Consider the following 25,304-nt stretch of genomic DNA (forward strand, 5'->3'; position numbering starts at 1 on the left):
TGAACACTAGTGGTGTGTATCTGCTCTCACCTACGCTGTACCTCCAGAAGTCCCTCAGACAGCTGTTGTCTCGGCCGCCCAGGATGTACACGTGTCCGTCGTGGCTGCAGCAGGCGTGTTTGTAGCGGTCACACGGGGACCTGCTGCTCTGTGGGAGCTGGGTCCACAAACAGGGACGACTCTGACTCATACCTGGCATCTTCCTCTTCTACTGGACCATTTTCTACAGGAAGCAACAAGAGAACAGGTTGAGAAGTAAATGAGATGAAGCAAACAACAAACCCATCGCCTTGCACCACTCTAACGGATCCCTTTGTGGGCATATGTAGGAACAGCAGCCCTGGATCTGTGTGGACCAACACAGGATCAGGAGTGTGAGGGACTCACACACTGTCTCCTCCCTAAATCCACAATCAAGAGGATTCAAGGACTCACAAATTCATTTGTTTGAGATATTTCCAGGCTTCAACCAGCGCTGCTATGACAGCTGTCGCAGCAAGAGAGGCTCAGGAAGGGTCAGCAGCTGATGAAGACAGAGACGTGAGGAGGAAGAGGAGGAGGAAGAGGAGGAGGAGGAGGAGGAGGAGGAGGAGGAGGAGGAGGAGGGAGGACAGCATCTAACATGGTGACGAGGGAGACCCCACTAGGGCAGATGCAACAGGTGAGACTGACAGCCAACGCAGGGACAAGGCAACTGTGGCTCAGGTGGTAGAGCGGGTCATCCTCTAATCAGCTGTTCGATCCCAGTCTCCCCATTCCAAAGCACTGAGAGGAGTCATCAAGATTAGAAAAGTGCTACAGGCCATTTACCATTGATACTATATGCAGTATTTTACTTTTAAATTAAAAGTAAACTATTTGCAGTGTAGAACCTTGTATATATTGACATTAAGTCAAACTGATGTCTTCAATAATACCATATAAAAGGTATTGTAAACATTAATAAACACTTACATTCACTCCATTATAAATGTTTTATAAAAATGTATGTTTAAAAACTGTCCGGTCCCTTGTGAAGTGTGTGAACTTCCTAAAAAGAAGTGAAGTCATCAGATGAGTGATGACCCCTGACCTCTGCTGGAGCCTGTTCTCCTCCACATCCTCCAACACAGGCAGCAAGCCTTAAGGAGCCGTTGTGTGTTAGCAGCAAAGTGTTGTTTTGTGTACATGCACAGCTGGGACTGTGACTCATGGTCACCTGACTGCTGCTACAGGCCTGTTGTCAGGAGGGACACACACACACACACACACACAGACACACACCAACAGACAGAGACAGTGGAGTGTCGCTCTGGGGACAAAGTCAGTAACACAAGTAGAAAGCTAAAGATAGAAGAAAGGAGCGGGTCTATTTAGAAATATAAAGTATGTGTTAAATTATTTTTAAAAAGGTGCTTTTTGGCAAGTTTTAATACAAAAGTAGGAAATAAACCAAGACACTCTTGATGTGGCTAAATTTAAAAAGCTATTATTAGAGTGGCTAATGTCTGGCAAAAACTATAAATACTATCTTCACCATGCAGTAGCCACTCAAATATAAGTTTTTTCTTAATTTTTCCAAGGTAAAAGTGTCTTGATTTACTTGCTAAAAATGGAGAAAGGTGAAAGTTTGATTTACTAGATCAAACATGGAGGGACTTTCATGAGTATTTGACATCATATCTTCAGGCTGATTGAAAATGTCAAGTTAACGGCTGATTGTCTAACTGATCTTTGTGTCTTTGTTAATTTATGTGTTAAATTATGTACAACGTCTCATTGTTGTGTCATCCACACCGAGTGTATGGCTTTGTCTTCTCTAGTGCATTAGTTGTGTTTGTATTGTTCTTCTTCACTGCATAAAACTGTTGAAATCAATGAACAGAAATGTGTGTCTGTGACTCACGTATCTGGAGAGCTCTTAATCTCTTGAAATTCAACCTCAAATTTGTTCTTATTTGGAAACGTGACACATTCAACATGAACAAACATTGAATACACAGACGTTGGCGCTCTGCAGCAGCGGCGGCTGGGACTCATCAACACAAGTGACGTTGTCGACCACAACCACACAACAGCAACAGAAACTGATTCTCTGGGACGGAGTCGAGCTTCACTCACATTTGAACAAACTGGTGAACAACTCTTTTTGCTGCAGGTCACCTTCACAGTATCAGAGATGAAGCTGCAACCAATATTAACACAGGCAAAGTAAACAGGCCAAGCTAAACGTCTTAAACAGGCAGATTTAGAACTGGGCTCTGCAACAGTTCACTCTTAAAGAGACGAGTCTACTTCTTTAAAACATTAAATATTAAAGACTGGATGTAACTTGGCACTGACAAGGTGTGAGGATGCACACCCCCACATGCACACATAGTGCTACACACTGTCGAGGAAAACGTTTGGAATGCAACTAATGAATTATTTGATCTAGGAAATTTCTTAATTAGACCAAAAAATCATAAAGGAAGAATTATTGGGGAGTTTCTGCCAGAAAGAGAAAAAGCAGAGGAGTAAACTGAAGAGCCACTTTAACAACCTTTTACGACGCAGCACGTGTGAGGTGGAATTGCTCTTGTGTTATTTTCCACTAGGAGTATCTATGACAGCGAGGACACATAGTTGAGAAAGTAGTTTGTCTTGACAAAGTAGTGGCCTCGCTCCTTCACCTCCTTCGCCTCCTTCACCTCCTTCACCTTATCAAACTGTCACATGAGGAGCAAACAGCTCGGACCTTGTGACTTTTCAATAACACAACTCGCTCGGATTCTGACTTTTACAGAGATTGAACTTGTATTTTTCCTTCATAGAGAAACCAGATGTAAACCAGATGCTTTTTAAAACTTCAACACATTCATGGCTCCTCTAGTGTTGTTACCTGCTCGTTCAGTGTTGTGTCTATTTTCTAAAAGTGTGATTGTGTTGTTGGGAAAATCTGTGTGGCTCCAGTGTGTCACAGGAAAATGATGGGTCTGAAATCACAACACAATCCTGTGATTAGCTTTAATGTTTTTATCCCTGACTTATCAGGGAAGATACACCTCGCTCTGACACTCCTTAAACTTGTGTGAGAACATGCAGCTGAGCTCCTCTTAAAGTTTGAGGAATCTAGTGATAACTCTTTAGAGAGGAGCCGATTTAAATTTAGAGTATTCAAATATAAAGAATACCATTCTAGGGTAAACATAGGGTAGTACACAAAGTGAAAGAGGATTATTTTATATTCAGTAGATCCCTTTCATCTTAACCTTACACCCTGGACCTTTAAGACAAAGTGACCCCCCCCCCCCCCCCCCCCCGCCCACACACACATACATCATATCCCTCTACCGTTACAGTTGCTATACGTTACTCTTATATTAGAAGTAACGCGGGATTCTCTCTCTCTCTGCTTGAGAAGCGTTGAAAGGAGCTGAGCTGGTTCCAGGTCAGTTTCCTCAGACACATTCCTGCGTCTCTTCTCCTGATCGACCATCAGGAGCCGTGTCCGTCACCACCACACCAGGAATGTGGAGGTTCCTCCTTCTCCTCTACCCCCCCCGTTATGTTCCAGGTCAACACTTGGGAGAAACCATCGTCCTCTCGTATCTGTGAACTTTATAATCACGTGTGACAGCTCGGACCCAGGCGCTCGCGCTACGATCGTCGAAGTTAACGGTGAAGCTGAAGCAGCGGAAACGAGGATGAGAACTTTTCATTCTCTCTGCTGCTGCTGCTGCTTCTTCTTCGTCGATTAATCGAAGCAGATGAAAGACACGACTTTGATCTCGAGTTAGATTGTTGTTATTTAAAACTCTGATAACCCGAGTCAGTCTTCTTCTGTGAGTGAATAAAGGTTTGTTACTTACGGAGTCTCTTCTTCTTCTTCTCGTTGTCTGCGGAGGAGCGTCAAGGGGCTGCTGAGGCATTCAGGGACACCCCGTAAACTGCCCCTCCCATCTCTCAAACCGAGAAAACACACAAAGTACGTTACTTGTACTGAGGTGCGTTTCGTTTGGACGTAACATTGCAAAGATGTAATTTATATTTATATCTAAACAGGCAAAAAACCTGTCTCCTTATTTTGTTTTTGAGGTTATTTCACTGTTTTACCTCCAGATCCAGACCAGGGGCGGATTTAGGAATTTGGGGGCCAACACAGGCGTGGGGCCCTTTGCATCCGGTGTTCTTCACCTTTTTATAATTCTTGTTTATCTAAGAAGATTCCTACTTGTAACTTCTTCCCCTCCCAAACAAAACACACTAACAGTTTAACAGATGCAGTTAAATATTATTCTCACTAAGAATATGATCTCTGTACATTAAGAATGTATCTTGGTGTCAAATTCACATGCTCATCAACTACTTTGATTTTCCAGCAGGATCTCTGATGATAATAGTCCTCTGTCTTGTGTTAATAAAAGTGAAACGATACTAAATAAGTGAGAAACACTTATTATGGACTCCTCTTCCCTCTAACACTCTACATTTGTGTCCATCTTCTTCTTTATCAACGATTTACTGTTGTTTTCCTTCCTTCTTTTAATCCTCACTTCCTCATTCTCTTCTCCTTATAATTTTGTTTGTTTCTGTTTTCTTTTCTGTGCCTTTTCCATTCATATGTCGGTTTATATAGTAACTTCCTGCCTCTCCTTTAGTCTACATGGTACTCATGTGGGGACATGGACCCTTTGTTTGACTTTTCCTCTGCCCCTCAACACTTTGTCTCAATGTTTGTCCTTTCTGCTCAATAGGTAACACACTGAAAAACCTATTATATCAAATTTGTTCACATTATATGAGACAACACCATTTGTTAAGTCTATTGTGTTTGACTTGATGTGACCTAGATGTGAAAAAGCTGTGAAATCTCTCATTTGGGGCATTTTCACAAATGGTTTCTCAAAATTAATACAATGCTTTAAAGAGTCTTTAGCTTGTCGCGGAAAATCTAGTCCAGATACTTGTAGTAGGCTTTAAAAAACATTTGAAATCAACCTACTTTATGCATGTCATGCTCAATATTACAATTTTTAAAGCATTATGGATAAATTAAGAACTTATATTATTGATAGAAATGTCATTAATTCATATTAACATGCAAAAGTGATAGGGTTAGGGTTAGGGTTAGGACCCTAGCCTAAATAAAGAAACTATTAAATTAATTTATAACATTCTATTGAAGGTGTATAACAATTTTTTAAGACATCTATTAAAATCCAATCAACAGCAAGCAACGATAACAGATTATTCATTCAGTAATTCACCATTTTGATGGGAACAAACAGTGCTTGCAGATGAGATAATCTTCATCATCGATCAGCCCATCGTCTTCTTCACCTGTTTGGTGAAACCAATGGCTGCAGACCACAGGAGAGACTCCTCGCATGAGCTAGTTAACAAATCAGTTTAAACAGACATGAACAGACTGTATTTACGATTAACTCATGTATGACAGCCATAGACTTTATACTACATATCTTTAGTTGATCTACTTTTTTAACTTCAGGAAGTCTTTAGATGCATATTCCCCCTACTTAGAGAATTTACATTACTCTCCCACATTATCAATCATGTTTGATAAAGTAGGACAGCTAAAAATATTTGGAAATTATAATAAACTAAAACACTTTTTTTTTGGTTACACATAAATAATAATAATAATAATATAGGTCAATAAAACAAATTAAAGGGGTTGTTTAACCGTCAGTCAAATTGTATTAAAGTTGCTTTGTATTTATATATTCGTATGAAATAAATTATTAATCATAACAAATTGTAAGGGCAGTTTTGGACGTCATTTAAAATTAAAATAAAAATTATTCAGGCAAATGTCTCTGCACATGGCGAGCCTGCTTTCGAGGTCCTTTGGGTTTTCAATCAGGCAATGCAAAGTAGTGCTTCTGGGGGTCCTTCCGTGGAAACCACACACACGTGTCGCTGTGCGCCGGAACCATGGCGGACCTGCAGATGAAGCTGCTGCGCAAGAAGATTGAGAAGAGAAACGTGAAGAACAAGGAGAGGAAGCTGCTGAGGAAACAAACAGAAGACGACGAGGCCGGTGCGTGTTGAGAAATGAAGCCGCTGCTGCTTGTTGTTGTTCCGTGAAACCGTGATGGACTCCACATGCTAGGCTAAGCTAAGCTAGCTTCGGTAGCACGCCGTGTTTTTAAATCGGGATGTCTTATCGCTGTGGTTAAAATCAGCTGTTTTAATTTGAGCTTTAATATGCAGCTCAAAACCAATGGCTGATTATTGTGCGTGTTAACTCGCGCTGTCATCTGTGATGTCATCATTAGCCTCACGTCGTTAGCATTTAGCACGTGAGCACAGCCAAGCGTCCAGAGTAGAATATTAGCATCACACTCATTTAAAAAGAAGTGAAACATGTTTTATTATAGTGTTGACTTCTATAATTCATATTAGCGTTTATCGCTTTTACTCATCGTGGTTTAATGTGTTTGACAGTAAATTCCAACGGGCTGGTAGAAGCATGTTCTGAAGAACCAACAACCCCCTGTGTGACGGACGAGGTGCCCAAGGAGAAGCAGCAGGAGAAGGAAGAGGAGGGTGGACCAGTGGAAGACACCACCACAGAGACAGCACCTCCTCCTCAGAAGAAGACGAAGAAGAAACGGAAGCTCGCTGACACTCATGAATCACCAGGTAACACATGGAAGCATTTACCTGGTTGAAATGGAACCAACCCCAGATTCCTGTAATGACAACTAACACGTGTGTGTCGTTATCCTTCTTCCAGCTGAGAAGAAGACCAAAGCAACAGAGGATGAGGAAGAGGAGGAGGAGGAAGCAGCAAGTGTAATAGATGAGGATGGAGAACAGGCTACTGATGAGGTAGATGATGAAGAGGAGGAGGAGAAGGATGATGGTAGTCTTGAGGGTGATGACGAGGAGGAAGATCAACCAGAATTACCAGCTGGTCTAACAGGTATTATAACATTTAATGGTCTTTGTACCATTAATAATTATATTTCCAAACTGTAGTCATCATATTTACTCACCTTCTGAGAACTTAGAGCCACATTCGGCTGCGTTGCCTTTATGTGTTGCCTGTTCACTGACTCCATCGTGAACCAGGGTGTCAACTGAGGCATACAGAGACACTTGTGATTGTCCCACAGAGGAGTCGCCGGTGACTCGTCTGACGGGAGCAACTGCAAGGACACGTCAACCCGACCTCTTTGATTTAGTCTTTTAACGTGTTGTATCTTGGTCTCTCTCTAAATTCAGAGTCTAAGGAAGCCTGTCCCTTATTGTAACTGTTAACTGTCCTCAGGGGCGTTTGAGGACACATCGTTTGCATCTCTCGCTGGACTGGTGAGCGACAACACCCTGAGAGGAGTCAAAGAGATGAGCTTTGAACACATGACTGAGATTCAGCATAAAAGCATCCGCCCCCTGCTGGAAGGAAGGTACGTCTGCAGCCAAGACTCAATTTATGAATCAATTCTCACAACTAATTGATGTTCTATGATGTAAAACAAGTGTAGGATCGGTTCAGATCATGTTAATTGATCCTTTCCTATTTAAAATACTATAACTGTGCTTCTGTTTGTGTTTTGCTGATCTGCAGGGACGTGCTCGCTGCAGCGAAGACGGGCAGTGGTAAGACGTTGGCCTTCCTGATCCCATCGATAGAGCTCATCTACAAACTCAAGTTCATGCCTAGGAATGGTAATCCCCCCCCCTCCCTCTTAATTTACACTATATGTTCTTATGAGAGATTTATCAGGTTGGGAAATGGGCTCAAAGGTTATAATCTACCACAGTGGTTGACTCGTGGAAGGGGAAACAACAAGCCCTGTTAATGTCCTCCTCCTTTCTGCTCAGGCACCGGTGTGGTGGTCCTCTCGCCCACACGTGAGTTGGCGATGCAGACCTACGGCGTCCTGAAGGAGCTCATGACGTTTCACGTGCACACCTACGGTCTGGTGATGGGAGGCAGCAACAGATCAGCTGAGGCCCAGAGACTCGTCAACGGTGTGAACCTCCTGGTGGCCACACCCGGGCGTCTGCTGGACCATCTACAGGTGAGCGTGGGGGGGGGGGGGGGGGGGGGGGGCACAGCCATCATGGATCAGTACAGAGAACTTTAGGTGAACTGGTACAAATGGTTCACGATCCTATGGCATCAACTAGAGGACACTCGACACAGAATCAAAGTTCCTGCTATAAATGTTCTTTAATACTTCAAATAGTATTTTAATCATGTCTTTTGTTGTATCTGCAGAATACTCCCGGCTTCATGTACAAGAACCTCCAGTGTCTGATCATCGACGAGGCCGACCGCATCCTGGAGGTCGGCTTCGAGGAGGAGCTGAAGCAGATCATCAAACTGCTGCCGAGTACGTATCCAGAGCTGAAAGTTCTTACTGCCTCGCTGTCCTACATTCTAAAATATAATTTAGTGTTTAGGCTATATCCATTTTGCAGCAGCGGCCCACAGTTGCAAAATTAGGCCACTAGACCCACTGGGATTGTCCTCCTTCCATCCTCCTTCCCCACTTGCTCACTGCACGTTAATCTTCTGGGCCTGAGCTCAATCTCTGGAATCTGTGGTTGACAGTAGTGATGGATAAAACACATGATGTGAAACCAGCTCTGAGGATAAAGAACTCTACATTCTGTCTACAGTATCAAACGTGTGCTCTCTAACCTCTGTTGTTCTCTCACTGACTCCAGAGAAGAGGCAGACGATGCTGTTCTCAGCCACTCAGACCCGGAAGGTGGAGGACCTGGCTCGCATCTCCCTGAAGAAGGAGCCCCTGTGGGTCGGGGTGGATGAGAACAAAGACAACGCGACAGTCGATGGTCTCGAGCAGGTACTGCCCTCAGCCTAGTGAATGTTTCAGTGACAGGCTTTTCAGCAAACTCAATACTGACGTGAACCTGCCTGTGTTTCAGGGCTATGTGGTGTGCCCGTCAGAGAAGAGATTCCTGCTGCTCTTCACCTTCCTGAAGAAGAACCGCAAGAAGAAGCTCATGGTCTTCTTCTCTTCTTGTATGTCTGTGAAATTCCACTATGAGCTGCTCAACTACATCGACCTGCCTGTGTTGGCGATTCATGTAAGTCTCAGCTTCCTTCAGCTGAACACGGTTTCCTGTCAGGGTGCGACACAAAACCGATTTGCAAGATTCGGTTCAAATCTAGAGTAAAAAGATGTTTTGTAAGAGTGCTTGCATGATATTCAAATCCATCTAAAAATGATAAGACTCCTCCACAGAGCCAGCTCTCTAACCATGTGTTCTTTGTTCCGTGTCCCAGGGGAAACAGAAGCAGACCAAACGTACCACCACCTTCTTCCAGTTCTGCAACGCAGACTCAGGCATCCTGCTGTGCACGGACGTGGCCGCTCGAGGACTGGACATCCCCGAGGTGGACTGGATCGTGCAGTATGACCCCCCAGATGACCCCACGGTACTGAGACAAACATCCTCTCTAGAGCTCAGGGGTTTTTGATGGGATGATTTAGAATCTAATCTTTACTCTGTGTCCACAGGAGTACATCCACAGGGTCGGCAGAACGGCCCGAGGCATCAACGGCAGCGGCCACGCTCTCCTCATCCTCCGGCCAGAGGAGCTCGGCTTCCTACGCTTTCTCAAACAGGCCAAGGTAACAACGCCTGCTTCTTTACATTTAGATTTTAATAAGATACACTATTAATTTTCCGCGTTTTAATTAGATTTGGTTCCACTCACTGGATTCTTCTGTTGTTTAGGTCCCACTGAGCGAGTTTGAATTTTCCTGGACTAAAATCTCTGATATCCAGTCTCAGGTAAGGAATCTGAAGTGATCTGAATTGTGTAAATACATCCAATGAATTCTTTAGTAAAATACTTTGTTGTTCCTCAGCTGGAGAAACTGATCGAGAAGAACTACTACCTCCACAAGTCGGCGCAGGAAGCCTACAAGTCGTATGTGAGGGCGTACGACTCCCACTCGCTCAAACAGATCTACAGCGTCAACACGCTCAACCTGCCGATGGTGTCGGCCTCGTTCGGATTCAAAGTTCCACCATACGTCGACCTGAGTATCCTTTGTAGCGGTTCTACACACATTGTTGGGTTTTTATTGTGTAGCTATTCAACGTTTCTTTTAACTCCCACATGCGCGTTAATGGAAACAAGCACAAGAGCAACAAGGTGACAGATCTTGTTAGTAAAGGTCTGTAGCTTCTTTTAGTTTGGATCATGTTTTTGTTCTCCTCATATTTTTGTTCTCATATTTTCTAATATAGGCGTTAGTTTCCATTAATGAGACGTCCGTACCTCAGGGATGTAAACAACACTCCCCTGTTACTCAGCTGGGACTTTGAGCACTGACAACACCTCACTTAAGAACACAAAACATTTACATTATGAAAGCAGAAGCCACAACACACACACACACACACAAATGTAACACAGAACGATGAGTGTTGTTTTCCTTAACCCAGCTCCCCCCCCCCCACAGACTCCAGCAGCAGCAGAGGTGTGAAGATACAGAAGCGAGGAGGCGGAGGTGGGTTTGGATATTCAAAGTCATGGGCCGGGCAGAAAGCCAGAGTGTTCAAGCACGTCAACAAAGGAAAAGGCGACAAGAGGCAGTTCTCCCGCTGAGGCCTGTGATGGACCGATTCCTCCACTGTCATTAGAACTGACCTTTTTATTACATGAACTTCCTGCTGGGACCAGTGAGTGGGGCACGTCTCCCAGTTCACTGCTAAACCCAGTTTCCTCCTAACTTGTCAGAGATTTGAGTTTGGAAGAAATCCTCTGTGAACTCTGCTCGACAACAAGACTCGGTATTTTAGTTTCTTCGTTGTATCTGACAAATCTCTTTATCGACTTTGAATATATTTACTTTGCTTCATTCATTGACTTGTTAAGACTTTGTAAATTCTAAGTACAATGAAATAACGTGATATAAACCATATGTCTGTATTCGATCGAGTCGTGTCGCCTCCTCTTCTCTTCTCATTTAGCAGCGGTTGGTTTCCTCCCTCCACAATCTTTACACTTTAACTCTAAACACAAACACTTTAATAACTGAATCTGGAGTCCTGCACGGAAGAAGTCTTATTATGCATTTTTGTAAAACCAATAAGATTTTTCATTTCCTGATGAAAATCCCTGTGATGCTGCAAACTGCAAACAGATGGAGCATGTCTCTTTTTTTCAGTGATGTCCAGTGTGACCAGTCCTCCATTACAGAACAAAATGTCCAGAATCAGCTGGTTTGGCTTGTTAGTGTCATGTCTTTGATTTCAAAGCTACAAAATACCATCAATTAAAACATTTGAATTGGCTACTGTTTGAGAAATACTGATATTCGAGTCATCAAATGTTAAAAAGCTATGTGAGGTACATACTTGTTAAAGGTAGAATGAAACTCTTGAACCATAGTGTCCACTATCAGGTACTACATATGTGTGTGTATATATAAACCCTTCAATGATACTTTAAGTTTTACCTGAAGTTGAGTCGAGCACAACAATGTGAAACATGTTTCCAGGTTAAAGGAATCTGAGGACCTGCAGTTTCCAATAACAGCTTGATGGTGACCATGATTAAATCCTAAATACTAAAAAAATCTGTCACAATCATATTTTGATAACTTCTTTGCACAACATCAGATCCAAGTCGTGGGATTAATTAAAAACTTTATTGTCGTCTGTAGTTGCACATACCAGATTGGCAAGATTTGAAAAAAGCAGAGTCTGGATCCCGTTCATTTAAAAATTCAAAAATACTAATATAAAAATCAATAATCAAAGCCATCGCTAAATATAAAGTCTTAGCACCCACTGCACAGGCAATAAATAAAGAAACAGGATATCAATTGTGCAACTACAAAGAAAAGCATCGTGCAGAAAGGATCCAGAGAAGTTACCTTCACACAAATCTTGCATAAATCAAAATGTTTTCAATGATAATACATCTGGATACAGTCATTTAGAAAATATATGATTTCCTCTCGGTGTCTTTACTCGGAATTAAAGTGAGTCTCACGTGGCTCGGATACAAAGGGTCGTTCTGGAAAGTGATTTATAAAATATGATTCATATAGAATCAAAACATACGTAGTTGTGACTTTATGGATTTATAAAAATTCTTTTTCACATGGTCATATTCTGACCTCTTCATGGAAACTTTAACAAATCATCAAAATCAATCAGGTTAAAAACACAGTGTGGTTCACAAATCAAACAGGATCAATCAAACAGCGTCGGCTTCATATTACATATTACAACATACATTTTTTTTCAGGTGCAAAGATTCCAGAGTTAATGATTCTATTTTCCTTCTTATTCTCCCAAAAAATATTTTCTACAACTATTATATTACAGCTCAGGAGGCAGCGTTTCTCATTCGTCCAGGAACAAATCCCAGTTTAAATACAAAGACCAGTAGCAACAACTCAAAGCACAGAGGCAACAGTACTGGGTCTTCCTCAGTCACAGTGACGAGGGGCAGTAGAGTGTGGAACTGGGCTTCAGGCTTCAAACACCAGAATTCAGAAGGGAATCCATAGTTTCTACTGTGAGGTGGTGAAAGAGAGAAACACTGTTTTTCATTAGAAAGGACGAGGAAGAGGATGAGGAAGAGGACGAGGAAGAATATATACATGGACCATGTTTTCCCTCGTTGCTACAAGAAGCTCCACAGGTCACTTGATTGCAGCCGGCACATAATGTGGAGGATTTTCAGTTTTCAGTCCCGTGCACAGAATCGTGCAGCCGAGTGCTCCGGCTTCCACTGGGAGCGTCCTCCTCCTCCTTCAGGCTGGTTCCACAGGAGTCGGCCATGTTGCACTGCAGGTGTGTTACTGCTGATGATCTGTGGTGAAGACACAAAACAAGATCATTCTGAGACTCACACACACACACGAGAGGAGACACAGATTAGAGTTCAAGCTTCAGGAAGAAGTGGACAGTGAATGGGTTAAACACACAGTCCAGTGGCTGAGTCATTAGTAAGTGGGAAATGGTTTAAAACAGCTGGAAACCAAACGTGTTCACCCACTGGTTCTGTTGCTCTGTCACTGAGACTCCAGCTCTGAGCTGTGGGGTTTGAAATCAGATCATTTATTAAATTAAAGCATAAAGCAGCTACAACAGATGTTTAATGAATTCCAGGGGATGGTGGGTTAATGACTCACCTCCATCAGTAGTTTAAAAGGTCTCTTTGACATTTTGCTGTTTACCCAAGTTAAACTGTCACTGTGCTACATACAGTACACTACGTTTTTAGCATTGGTTTAAAATTACTTTTGTCTCATACAATCCTTTAATCTGTTCCTATTCCTCACTAAGTCGATGTATATATTAATTTTAAGATACCTTAAAATACTTTGTGACCTTTTCTGCTGTTCAAAATTCATATTCAGCCTTTAGTACTTACACCATTTCAATTTGTTTTATGTTCTTCATCTAAAAAATATATAAAGAGGGACAGTGTGACACTGAGCTTCCTGTGAACCACCTCATCTCTCGTGGTTCTGAGACATCAGCGTTGGTTCAAGAGACTAAATGATCAACTCAGGTTTAAACCCTTAGTGAACAGCAGCCGAGCTTCAGTCAGAGCAACAGTCCCTTTCTGTGAGAGTGAAACACACAATATATACAGTAACATGCACAACCACACAACTTCAACACCGTGGCAGGACTGATACAAAAGATGAATTACACAACTGATGCCTGCACAATGAAGCAGGACTCTACTTATCCAGTTAACAGTTACACACTCAGGTCGACTTATCGAAAAATATATATAATTTTGTGATCGGTATCAGTCCGGCCCTTCAACAGCATGTGTTAGTGATGCTCTGTAATGTGATCATGCTCCAGTCAGTTAGTGGCCCCAGTCAGTTAGTGGCCCCAGTAAGTTAGTGGCCCCAGTAAGTTAGTGGCCCCAGTAAGTTAGTGGCCCTGTACACACCTGGTGTTAACAGCTCGGGTGTGAAGTGAACACACTCAACATTCAGGACTTCCTGTTGTTTCTCTTCTCGTTGATTTGTTTGTGTCCACCGCCACAATGTAAACACTGATCACCTCATTATGATCAATACTTTCCTTAAATGGGTCAAATCTCCTGACTCGTCCCTCTACCACACACACACACACAAAGACACACACACACACACACACACACTCAGAGATGTCCACTTGGGATCGGATCACAACAACCACGTGTTAATACCAGGTGTGCACGGGGCCCGTGTTCAGAAAGGTCACGCGTGACATGCAGCAGTGAATGTCGGACCTTAGGGGTCCACCCTGGTGGGGGGGGGAGTGGGCGGCACTACCCAGGGGGCGCCGTTTATCTTCTTTCCAAAACCTGTCGTCGAAGGAAGGAGAGAGCAGCCGAGAGGGAACAGTCACAAACAAGTCAGGGACATCTCAGCTGATATTTGTTTATCTTATTGAATGTGGGCTAATATGATTTTTTTTTAAAGAAGATAATATAGAAGAAGACGCTCTGGGAAATGTAGAAAGATCATCATCATAGTTCGTCCAGCTGATCCGACTCCATTGTTCACTAAACTCTTTCTGGAGCTTTAAAAAACATCGACTCGAACATTTCCCCCTTTGATCAGCCGTCGTGTGACTGGTGCTCATCACACGTGTTTACTGGGAGAGGGTTTTATATGAGCTGAATACCATTAGAGTTGCAGCACGGCTCTGTGGTCTCCCAGTTCATGGCTTTCTGGACGGCCTTCTTCCAACGGGCGAAGCGGAACTCGCTCTCTGTGACGGAGACAAACACAGAAGTTAGCAGAGTACAGTCATAACAATAATTCACATGTTATTGGAATGGAATTCAGAGGGAAATAAGATGATTGATTTCAAATATTGAAATCAATCATCTTTAGTATGCTTCTAACACCTTTGAATAATTAAGTTAATTATTTCATATTGTTCTTTTGTTTTGTCATTACTTATTTTCCTTTGGGCCTCTTTGCCTGCCACAATAAAAACAGTTGTAGTAAACATTTACTGCAGCTTTGAAAAGGAAATTCACAATTATTAATAAAGATTTGGTTAAAATATAAACGTTAAGTATTAAAAGTAAAAGTACAAACTGTGAAAAGTACCTGAGAATAAATCTACTTTAACTAAAATAGGTATAGATACAGAAAGTATCATAAATGTACTTTCTTAGATCCCACCACCAGATGGCAGCGAATCACACTAGAGCATCTCCCACCCTGTGTAACTCCAGTTTGATGGAGGAGAACTGTGTGTTTTCAGTCTGAGGATCAAATACTGATTCCAGTTTCTAAGACAGGTTCTTGATTTTGTTTTTCTTACCTTCAGAGTTGATCTGAGGTTCATATTTCTCAGAAATAACGTCTGGGAGGTCCTCGGGGCTCAGGCTCCACACGTCCACCCCTTCTGCTGCCCCTGCTGCCATGGCTGCACCCAGAGCTGAGGTCTCTGCCATGGCCGGTCGTACTGGAGGGAGACAATACCAGTTAGAAAACTAAGTTCTTAAAATGACCAGAGAGTAAATCACTACAAGCAATAAAACATTCCTCCAATCATATCTATAACATGTTAATAATGTTTCTGCTTATTGGTTAAAGGTTCTGGGCAAAGAGCCTCTGTTTGATTGGACAAGTCAAACTCACTGACATGGACATTTTAAAATATGTGTATAAAAAGAAGGGTGAACACTTTACAACGTGATTATGTAGTTTCATGAAATTGTTTTAAATGTTTTTTAAGTTCTGCTTCAGAAATGACATGATTACAAACCGACACACCGATCATTATATTCCCCCGCATCATATTCTGGTAAATACAAAATTGTTTTATTCAAATTTTATGTGACAACTAATCAGAGAAGGAAATTCATGAATTTGTAGTTCATGTATTTTGACTTGTTAGTTTTTTCTCAGTCTTGCTCTGACCAATAACAAAACTCATCACACACATATGGATACATGTGGACTTTGTCTTGTCAGTTGTGTTTTGACTAAAGGTTCATGAGTTCACAGTAAAGTACACAAGTGAATCTGAGCTCTTCACCTTCTCTTGTGATTCAAAGTGTTCATTCATTCATGCGTGTGTGTGTGTGTGTCTGTGTGTGTGTCTGTTTTAAATGGGACAAAGGTCAGAGAAGATGGAAAGTGGTTGAGTCCGTGTTCAGACTCATTTCAGGTGTTTACACAGATTCAACAACAGATTTAAAAACATCACAGTTGTTGTTCTTGAGCTGCAGGAGAAAACAAACGGATTTCAATTATTTGATGACTGTCATTTAGCTTCACTTTTCAAAAACAGGATTCAGCTCCTCAGCTCAGGCTTTAATACGTTTGCATTTCTCTGCACTTTACTTTGTCACAGAGATTGAAGCCTCAGTGTGTGAATGCCTGTTTCACGCGCTCCACTTACAGACGGGCACGCAGAGGATGTCGGCCTGCAGCTGCATCAGTAATCTGTTGGAGGTCATGCCTCCGTCCACCTGCAGCTGCGTCAGAGGGACACCGCTGTCCAGGTTCATCGCATCCAGGATCTGAAACACAGGAGGAGCTGTGATATTCCAGATGCAACAGTTTCTACGTCAGCCTCAAAGCAACAAGAGGAGAGATCACAACATGTCGTGGGGGGGGAAAAGGAGCTGCTCACCTCTCGGGTCTGAAAACACACGGCTTCCAGAGCAGCAAACGCCAAGTGGCTCCTGTTGGTGAACTGAGTCAGACCACAGATGATGCTGGAAACACACAGAGAAGGAAAACACAGATATAATCACCTTCACTAATATCAAGGAGTAACTCTGAAGCAGCTCCAGAGCAGGTTCAGGTCTCTGTACTAACTACGACCATTAGATAATAGATAGATCTCCTGATTCCAGGGTCAAATAGAAGTCGACTGCTCCGATGTGTTTGAACAGCTGACAATCTCACCCTCTGGCACTGGGCTCCCAGTAGGGGGCGTACAGCCCGGAGAAGGCCGGGACAAAGTAGCAGCCGTGTGACGTCCCCACTGCAGCTGCTAGTTTCTCTGAATGACAGAATGACGGGGGACAGAGTGAAGCCTTGTTGTATAACCACACACATTGAGTGTCTACAGTGAGATCTTAAAGAATCACACATTCTATTATTCAGTGAATCCATGTGTCAGTACCGATCTCCGAGGCGGATTGCACAATGCCCATGTTGTCCTTCAGCCAGCGCACCACCGCCCCCGCGATGGCCACGGAGCCCTGGGAGGACGAGGACAAGACATTGGATCCAGAGAAGCAGGGAGAAGGAAATGAGAAGGCAGGGCACAACATGGCCGACTCTGCAGAGACTAAACCCAGTCCAAAGGTGGAAGCTCTCACTCACCTCCAGTGCGTAGCAGGCGGGCTGGTCCTTTCCCAGTTTGTAGGCCACAGTGGTCAGCAGGCCGTGCTCGGACTTCACAGGCTGAACCAGTCAGAGGAAAGAGCAGAGTACTGAAGGTGAAGTCACAGAACAGAGATCATGAAGGTATTTTTTAAATGTTAGTCCAGTGAAATATTTGACCTTGGTCCCTGTGTTTCTGAGCAGGAAGCAGCCGGTCCCGTACCTTTCAACCACCAGAGAGAAACACAGGTTAGGATCCAGATTGGGTCATAACACACAAGGATCTCATTCAGTGTGGATCTGGATCAGGGAGCAGATCCAGAACGTCTTACGTGTTTTTGGCCCGTCCTTCTTTGAAACACATCTGACCAACGAGAGCAGCCGATTGGTCCCCGAGACACTGAAAGACAAAAAGGTCACGTGAATATAATCCCACAGCACATCTCAAGTCTCATTCACAAAAGACAAACAACATCTTTATCTAAAACTGGAGCCAAACCAGTGGGTCATGATGGTGAACATCAAGGCCTCAGTTATCATATATTATATTAAATAAAAGCAAAGTTACACAACTCACCCCAGAGATTGGAACGCCTGCTAGAGAAGTGGATTTCTGTTGGGGACACAGAACGGGACGTAATTAGAGTTTTTGGAGAAATGACAGAACAACAACAACGAGTCGGTTTGTTCTGTATTTTCCTGCCAAACACAAACTAGAGCAAGTTGTTGTTCAGGGTACCCAGTCGGGTGACGGGGGGGGGGGGGGGGGGGGGGGGGGGGGGGCAGTGGGGGGTGCTGCCTGTAATCTAACATGTGACTCACAGGCCAATAACTCTCTGTAGGCAAGTATTCAATAATCCAATATAACAGCAGTTTTAAATCATTAATTGTATTCTACTAAAACAGAGTTGCCTTGTTATGTCACGGAGGTCTGGTCGTTAATAATTATGTCATAAAAATGGAGCCAGCAACTGATGATTAACGATTGATGATGATGAATCTGTTATCTGTACAAATGTGATAAATCCACATCATGCGGATGAACAGGAGAATCAAGAGTTATAAAAGTCAGTGCAGGGATTTTTATGACCTAACGGGAAAGTGCTTATGTTTGATTAAGACAAATATAAAACTGATTATTCTGTACAAGAGTCGTAGCAATCAAAGAACCTGGATCTTTTCTTATTGGGCCATTTATTCTAATATGAATTCATTCATCATGATTTTTCCAGAGAGGCTTTTCAAGTTTGTGAGAAAAAAAATGCGTGGGAAATAAACAACAACAAATCAATATCAGCAGCTAAACCAACAGAGCCCGGTGGTGACCTGGGCTCTGCAGAGCAAAGTGCAGGTTGCATAGAATAAAAAAAAGAAGCTTGAGCACCAGACGGAGACCAGGCTGTGGTCAGGAGATAAGAAAAGAGCACAGACAAACAGAGACACATGATAACACAAGAAGTTATTTTATATATTTCAGTGAGCTGTGACATGGGCTGATCCACTGCTGCAGTATCGTGTCTCTGTTATCATCTGATCATGTTGTGATAAAGAACCAGAGAAACTTATCACACCAAGTATCAGGGAGGGGCCACAGAGGTCTGTCAGTAATTAGGAATACAACCACATTGTTAGGATGTGGGTCAAAGGTTACTTAAAGGTTATTTAAAATATAATTTCCTCACTACTTTACCTTTCATCTCTTATCGGTGCTTTATCTGATCTTCAGGTAAATTACACACTGCATCATATCAAAGTTATGTGTTTACCACAGTGAGTTAAAATATTTTATTAGACAATTATGAGATCATATTTTATGGTTTAATGGTTAGCTGGAATTTAGATTAACAGCTTTGGAATGAGCTGAGAAAGACAAGTGGGTCAGTTCCATGTCAAACAGAGACAGATAAGAGACAGAAGAGACAGACGAGACAGATGAGACATAGAAGAGACACAGAAGACACAGAAGAGACAGAGAAGACAGAGAAGAGACACAGAAGAGACAGAAGAGACAGAAGAGACAGACGAGACACATAAGAGACAGAAGAGACACAGAAGAGACAGACGAGACATAGAAGAGAGAGAAGAGACACAGAAGAGACAGACGAGACAGAAGAGACAGAAGAGACAGCGAAGAGACAAACGAGACAGATGAGACATAGAAGAGACACAGAAGACACAGAAGAAACAGAGAAGAGAGAGAAGAGACACAGAAGAGACAGAAGAGACACAGAAGAGACACAGAAGAAACAGAAGAGACAGAGAAGAGAGAGAAGAGACACAGAAGAGACAGAAGAGACACAGAAGAGAGAGAAGAGACACAGAAGACACAGAAGAGACAGAGAAGAGAGAGAAGAGACACAGAAGACACAGAAGAGACATAGAAGAGACAGAAGAGACACAGAAGAGACACAGAAGAGACAGAAGAGACACAGAAGAGACAGACGAGACACAGAAGAGACAGACGAGACACAGAAGAGACACAGAGCACAACACACAGACAGAGAGCGACCTCTGGTCAGTGGAGTTTACCATCCAGCCGTAGATTTCAGAGGAGCTCCTGACCTCGGGGAGGATCTGCATGGGGACGTCAAAGTACCTGAGAGCAGCAGAGCAAACAGTCACGATGTATTACACACACACAACACACACAACACACACAACACACACAACACAAGTAATTCTACTGTGACCAGTGGGAAAGTGTTTCAGTTAAACTCACATGTATATAACATTCTTTTCATCCCTGTCCATTTTTGTTTGTTCAGGAATAAATCAATTCTTTTATCACTTTCTTTAATCTTGTAATATAGGGTGGAGATATTTATAATTTTTTTACATTTTCCCTGATTTCCGAGGGAATAATTAATGGATCTTGATCAAAAATAAAAATAATTGAGTCATATTTGAGGACTGATATCTGTGAGTGTGTTATTTGATTCATCTTGATTGCTCTAAGGGACTTGTTGGGTCTCGGTGAAGGTTTGTACTCTACTGGTTCTGCTCACCTGCACAGCTCAGGATCCCAGTCCAGGCTGTTGATGTTGAAGAGCATGGTGCGACTGGCGTTGGACACATCCGTACAGTGGACCCCCCCGTTGCTGCCCCCCGTCAGGCACTGAGGAAGAAAACAACAACAACAACAACAATGGACTCGTTGCGCTTCACACGTTGTAAAGGAAAGGATCGAACCGTGTTTCAAACGGACCCTACCCAGATGATCCAGGAGTCCACCGTGCCGAACAAGGCCCGCCCGCTGGCCACCGCCTGCTGGACCTCCTCCACGTTGTCCAGGAGCCAGCGCAGCTTGACCGCGCTGAAGTAGGTGCTGATGGGAAGACCCGTCTTGTGCTGGAGACGGGAGGACGGCAGGGACACAGATTGGTGGGTATGTCAGGTATGAAAGGAAGATATGAATAATATTTTGCTCAGTGGAGACATGTCGTCCATCTTTAAACACAGTTCTATATATGTTCATTATCCCTGACTGCCTGTTCCATTAGTAATGACTTTATAAACATACTTGTGACACTAGAGGGTGAGGTACTGTACATAAAAGGAGTAGTATTCTCTTACATGGTTTGCAGTTTTCGTGTCTATGGAATTGTATATATCAGTGTTTTATATCATGACAAAGGTAATATTGCATAACCACTAAATTTATTTTTGATATCTGTAATATTATATGATCACTATTTTTATGTATATTAACTTTTGATATCTATAATGTAACATATATTTATAATGTAACGTATGTTTTAATTGTTTGATATCTGTATGTTTGTGTTAAACGTGGACCCCACTAAAAGTAGCCCTGTCTTAGGGTAGAGCTAATGGGGATCCTTCTAAATAAACAAATAAACAAATAAACGCTGCACTCAGATCAGATCCTCTCACCTTCAGGTGGTTCTTGTTCTGACCCGGAGTTTTGTTGATGAGCCGCTCCACTGTGGACTGTGTGCGCAGGTCCAACCAAACTACACACACAACACACAACACACAGACTTACAGTTAGAGACACTTCCCGAAAACATTCAAATAGATTCACAACTCTATTCTAATTACATCTGTTGTTTGAGAGCTGGAGGGAATGTAAAGAAAATCAAATCATACAGAAACTTCCGCCTTCAGGTTAACGGTTATAAAGAACCAGCAGCACTGGTTTCACAGAGAGAACCAGTTAACCTGGGGCCAGGTCAACACGCCTGTTAGCTGCAACATCATTCTATTGTTTTCATATCAATAAAAAAAGTGACAGTTTATTGTAGAACTGTCTGAGGATGACTCACACAGTTGTGTGATGTAATTCTGAAGCAGCTCCACACGTCACATGAACAGTGAACAAACTGCATTACACAAACCAGCCTGAGGCGAGAGGCCTGGAGCTCTGAATAAAAGCCACTGGCACAGAAGGTTTGAGTGGGAGGTCACTGTGTGTGCTCACGTGTTGGTGGGGGGGTTGGTGGGTGGTGGGTGGTGGGTGGGGGGGGGGGGTGGACATGATACATGACACTCTGATGCAACCCATTCATGTGCTGAGCTGTTTCCTCGATGACACAATCTCATTTGCTCAGTTGAAGACGTATGGAGGCTCGTGTCAGACCCAGTTTGTCGGGATTCTTTATACTGGTTATTTTTGACAGAGTTGTGCGTATACTTTGTCTTTTACACTTCTTTCCCTGTTTGTGTAGTTAGTGTGTCGTTCATACTGAGATCTTTAAACCATATGAAACACTAAGTTGTAAAATGTGTCTGAAAGCTCATAACTGTAATTATTAAATGAGAAATAACTTGTGTAGTATAACGTTCTAAACATGGAGCTTCTTCAGAATTAATTCTTGTCATTAGTGAGTCCTCCTCAATTTGTTTTAATATCGAATGCATCATGTCCAAATGATCCAGATACACATTCCATAAACATAAAGACAGACGTTAGTGGAATAAGCTTTAGATGTAAATCCAAATAAAAACATTAGCCAGTGATATAGAATATGATGCACGCACCAATAGCATTGTAGAGTGGCTCTCCCGTCTCTTTGTCCCACACCAGGGTCGTCTCTCTCTGATTGGTCACTCCCACCGCTGAGAAAACAACAAACCACAACACACAGGTGAAGACATTACTCCCAGAATCCTCTCTGCTCGGTGCTGGTGAACAGCCGGTTGTGTGTCTGTCCTGTATTTAGAGGACGAGCAGGCTCCCACCTTTAATGTTGGAGAGGTCGATGTTGAGCTGGTTGAGTTTCTCACAGGTTCTCTCCAGGCACTCGTACACAGACTGTATGATCTCCTTGGGGTCCTCCTCCACCCAGCTGATCAGAACACAAAGACACACACAGACACACACAGGCATGTCAACACACAGAGGTGAACAGTGAAGATGAATGAGCAGGAAACAGCATCATCATGTGAAAACTTTAGATAATTGCAAGTTCTCACTTCTTAACTTTTTGTTTATGAATAAATATGGATAGGTATTTGTTTGATTGTAATATATTGTACTCCATACATGTGCCTAGGATTCTTGTACTTGAATGATTTTGTAATTCATTAGCTTATTGTTGTATTTTCTTTTATATATTTGTCTTTATTCCATCTTTAGCGTGATGATGAAGTCGATTCCCTTAAGAGAATATCTGCTATTTACATCAGCCTGTACAAATACGTTTCATCAGATATATTCTCTTCAGAATCTCTGGTGTTCATCCACCAGATGTGTTTAGACAGCAAAATGAATATGTATAAATCAATGAATGATCAAATACGGAGCTGGACCTTGGACACGTTGTTAAATAAAGTCAGACATTCATCTACAATTCAGTTAAAGTATAACTTAAATAACCCAGTAAACAGGAGGGAGAACCTCACACTAATTCATTTTCATTTTTAGGTTTATAGAAAGATAGATTTGAACCTTTATTTTTTCCATATTTGTTTTAATACTAAATTTATTATCTGCCATTTTCCATAAACAAGAATCTCTCCCTCGAGGAACCATCTCTCTACATCATCAACTTCCTGTTCAACTAAGTGTTCAAGGAGCGTTTAATAACCAATATGTAAAAGTATAAAGCACTCACCCCTCCTTGGGGAACCTCTGCTTAATCTCGACCTGATGGTGACTGATCACTTCGGCTGTTTTTGCGTTGAACACCTGTGGAGAAGAAGAAGTTTGTCAGGAGAAGACCAGAGAGGAAGGAGACAGAAGATTCACAAGAAGAGGAGCAGTGAGTGGGACGAGGTATTTCCCAGTCACACAGGATCCCGTGACTGGAGGAGAGTCAGCGCTGCCAGTGGAAAGATGACGGTCTTCGCCGGCCGGGTGGATTTCATCCTGCACCTGGCACGAGGCTCGACCAAGGTGACATGTTTTCAAAGACTGCACCGACCTTCTTCCAAATCTAATTAAACAGCTGCTCAAGTTCATCCACAGACGATTCTTTGAAGCGTTCCACTGACTATTTTAAAAACTGATTATTTCCACGTATCAGCAACTGAATGGAAAACATGAAGTACAGGAATGTGGCCACTTGCTTCCCAGACCGACTTTCAAAGTGGACTGAATGATCAGGTCTCCACCGGGGCCTCAATGCTTCTCAGGTGTGTTTCACACTTTAACTTAGAGGTGTCCACTTGTGACGGGATTAAGACCTATGCTAACACCAGGTCTGAACAGGCCCAATGACCCCTGTGGTCCAAAAACCAGTCTGTTCAGATTGAATGGAAACTGAATCAGCAGGATGAACTTGAGTCTCTCCAGGGCTGCACCACGCTCTGCCCTCTGTGCCAAGAATCTTCCAGCTGACCTACTTGATGAAGCCCAACTTCAATCACTGCACAGGATTAATTTAGCTCCACAGTGGAATGAGAGGAGATCGAGCACAAAGATCCGACAGGTTTCCTCCACAGACAGAAACTTTCAAAAGAAGAGTTCACAGGTAAAACTAGACTGAGATGATATTAAGGAGGAAGTGACTTGTTCAGTAGATCTGTGTCCCACTGGTCACAAGCTGTTCTCTGACTTGAAGTCCAGAGAATGTCCTCACAATCAAGTCTCGACCTTCTCTGGAGTTTGAGCGACGCAGGAGGATAACACAACAACACAACTCTCCGGTGTCCTCAGGTGACACATTCATTCTTCTGTGGAGATCACGTTTTTTGTTAACACAATATCGACACCAGCTCTCTGGACATCTTCATTGGTGTCCTCCAAATTTGTATTAGTTTAGATTTGTTCATTTTTCCTCACAAACACAATACAACACAAAGTGCTCTATACAATAAATACCCTGCTCATTCTAAACTGACCAATAGATAAGTTCAAACATCTTATTAAAGTTAATTTACAGTGAGTTGTGATCTTTTGCATTTTCAACATATGTCCGTCTGAGTATTGTATGTGTGTAATTAAAGAGTAGATTGTCATTCGGTTAATCATTGTGTGTAAACACCAGCTTGAGATAAAGGGCAACATCTACATATTAATTTCTGTTCCCACTGTTATTGTATTTCCTTATTGCACATTACAAACTAATCGTAGTTATAATACGTTTCCTTGTTTTAGTTCCTAGTGTCCTCTCTTGATATCAGCCATGTGGGGACGTGAGCGCGCACGCTGCTGGAATAAAGACAGATGGGTGACATGCACGAGCCGACTGTTCCCACACTCACCAGAAACCTCGTTGAGCTCGTGCCCTGGTCGATCGCAGCCACCAGTGGATCCATGCTGGTTCCCAGTTCGTGTTCCTGTGTTCAAGCGCTGGGAAACCCACGTTCAATACAAACAGCTGCTGATTGTTTTGGTTTTTAAATGCCTGCCACGTCTCCTCGTCAGGGGCTCGAACCACCGGCACCCTATGGACCCTGGGGGAGGAGCAAGCACCGGAGTCGGCCCCTGCTCAGCCTCTGATTGGCTGCCCGTTAGAAGGCGTCGCCACGCGCTGTCCAATCAGAGCTGTAGGCACTTTCTGATGGAAAGTATGTTTGTTACGTCACTCGAAACCTTGGACT

At 42.8% G+C, this 25,304-nt stretch overlaps 2 protein-coding genes across 3 annotated transcripts; one reads left to right on the plus strand and one right to left on the minus strand.

Moving 5' to 3' along the window:
• The first annotated feature begins 5,861 nt into the window (after positions 1-5,861).
• On the plus strand, positions 5,862-10,911 carry ddx18 (DEAD (Asp-Glu-Ala-Asp) box polypeptide 18). The gene is made up of 14 exons (XM_053439853.1): positions 5,862-6,022; positions 6,430-6,627; positions 6,722-6,910; positions 7,259-7,394; positions 7,556-7,656; positions 7,813-8,012; positions 8,213-8,327; positions 8,665-8,804; positions 8,887-9,048; positions 9,248-9,400; positions 9,483-9,596; positions 9,703-9,759; positions 9,837-10,014; positions 10,437-10,911. The coding sequence occupies exons 1-14, from the start codon at positions 5,917-5,919 to the stop codon at positions 10,580-10,582; spliced, it is 1,995 nt and encodes a 664-aa protein (XP_053295828.1). The 5' UTR covers positions 5,862-5,916; the 3' UTR covers positions 10,583-10,911.
• A 701-nt stretch (positions 10,912-11,612) lies between these two features.
• Positions 11,613-25,166, minus strand: LOC128455898 (glycerol kinase). 2 transcript variants are annotated; one of them, XM_053439854.1, is made up of 20 exons: positions 24,966-25,166; positions 23,375-23,448; positions 22,500-22,606; positions 22,299-22,376; positions 21,192-21,271; positions 20,508-20,645; positions 20,303-20,412; positions 19,827-19,893; positions 17,875-17,910; positions 17,630-17,697; positions 17,478-17,520; positions 17,298-17,378; positions 17,095-17,173; positions 16,875-16,971; positions 16,597-16,681; positions 16,363-16,483; positions 15,277-15,420; positions 14,626-14,712; positions 14,228-14,302; positions 11,613-12,802 (listed from the first exon to the last, which is right to left on the minus strand). In XM_053439854.1, exons 1-19 carry the CDS (start codon positions 25,017-25,019, stop codon positions 14,229-14,231), a joined length of 1,623 nt encoding a protein of 540 aa, XP_053295829.1. In that variant the 5' UTR covers positions 25,020-25,166; the 3' UTR covers positions 11,613-12,802; position 14,228. The 2 variants fall into 2 exon arrangements, with proteins under 2 accessions (XP_053295829.1, XP_053295830.1); XM_053439855.1 differs by lacking the exon at positions 14,228-14,302.
• Positions 25,167-25,304: the final 138 nt, after the last annotated feature.

Source organism: Pleuronectes platessa, chromosome 14 (genome assembly GCF_947347685.1).
Source record: "Pleuronectes platessa chromosome 14, fPlePla1.1, whole genome shotgun sequence".
Classification (NCBI taxonomy): Eukaryota; Metazoa; Chordata; class Actinopteri; order Pleuronectiformes; family Pleuronectidae; genus Pleuronectes; species Pleuronectes platessa.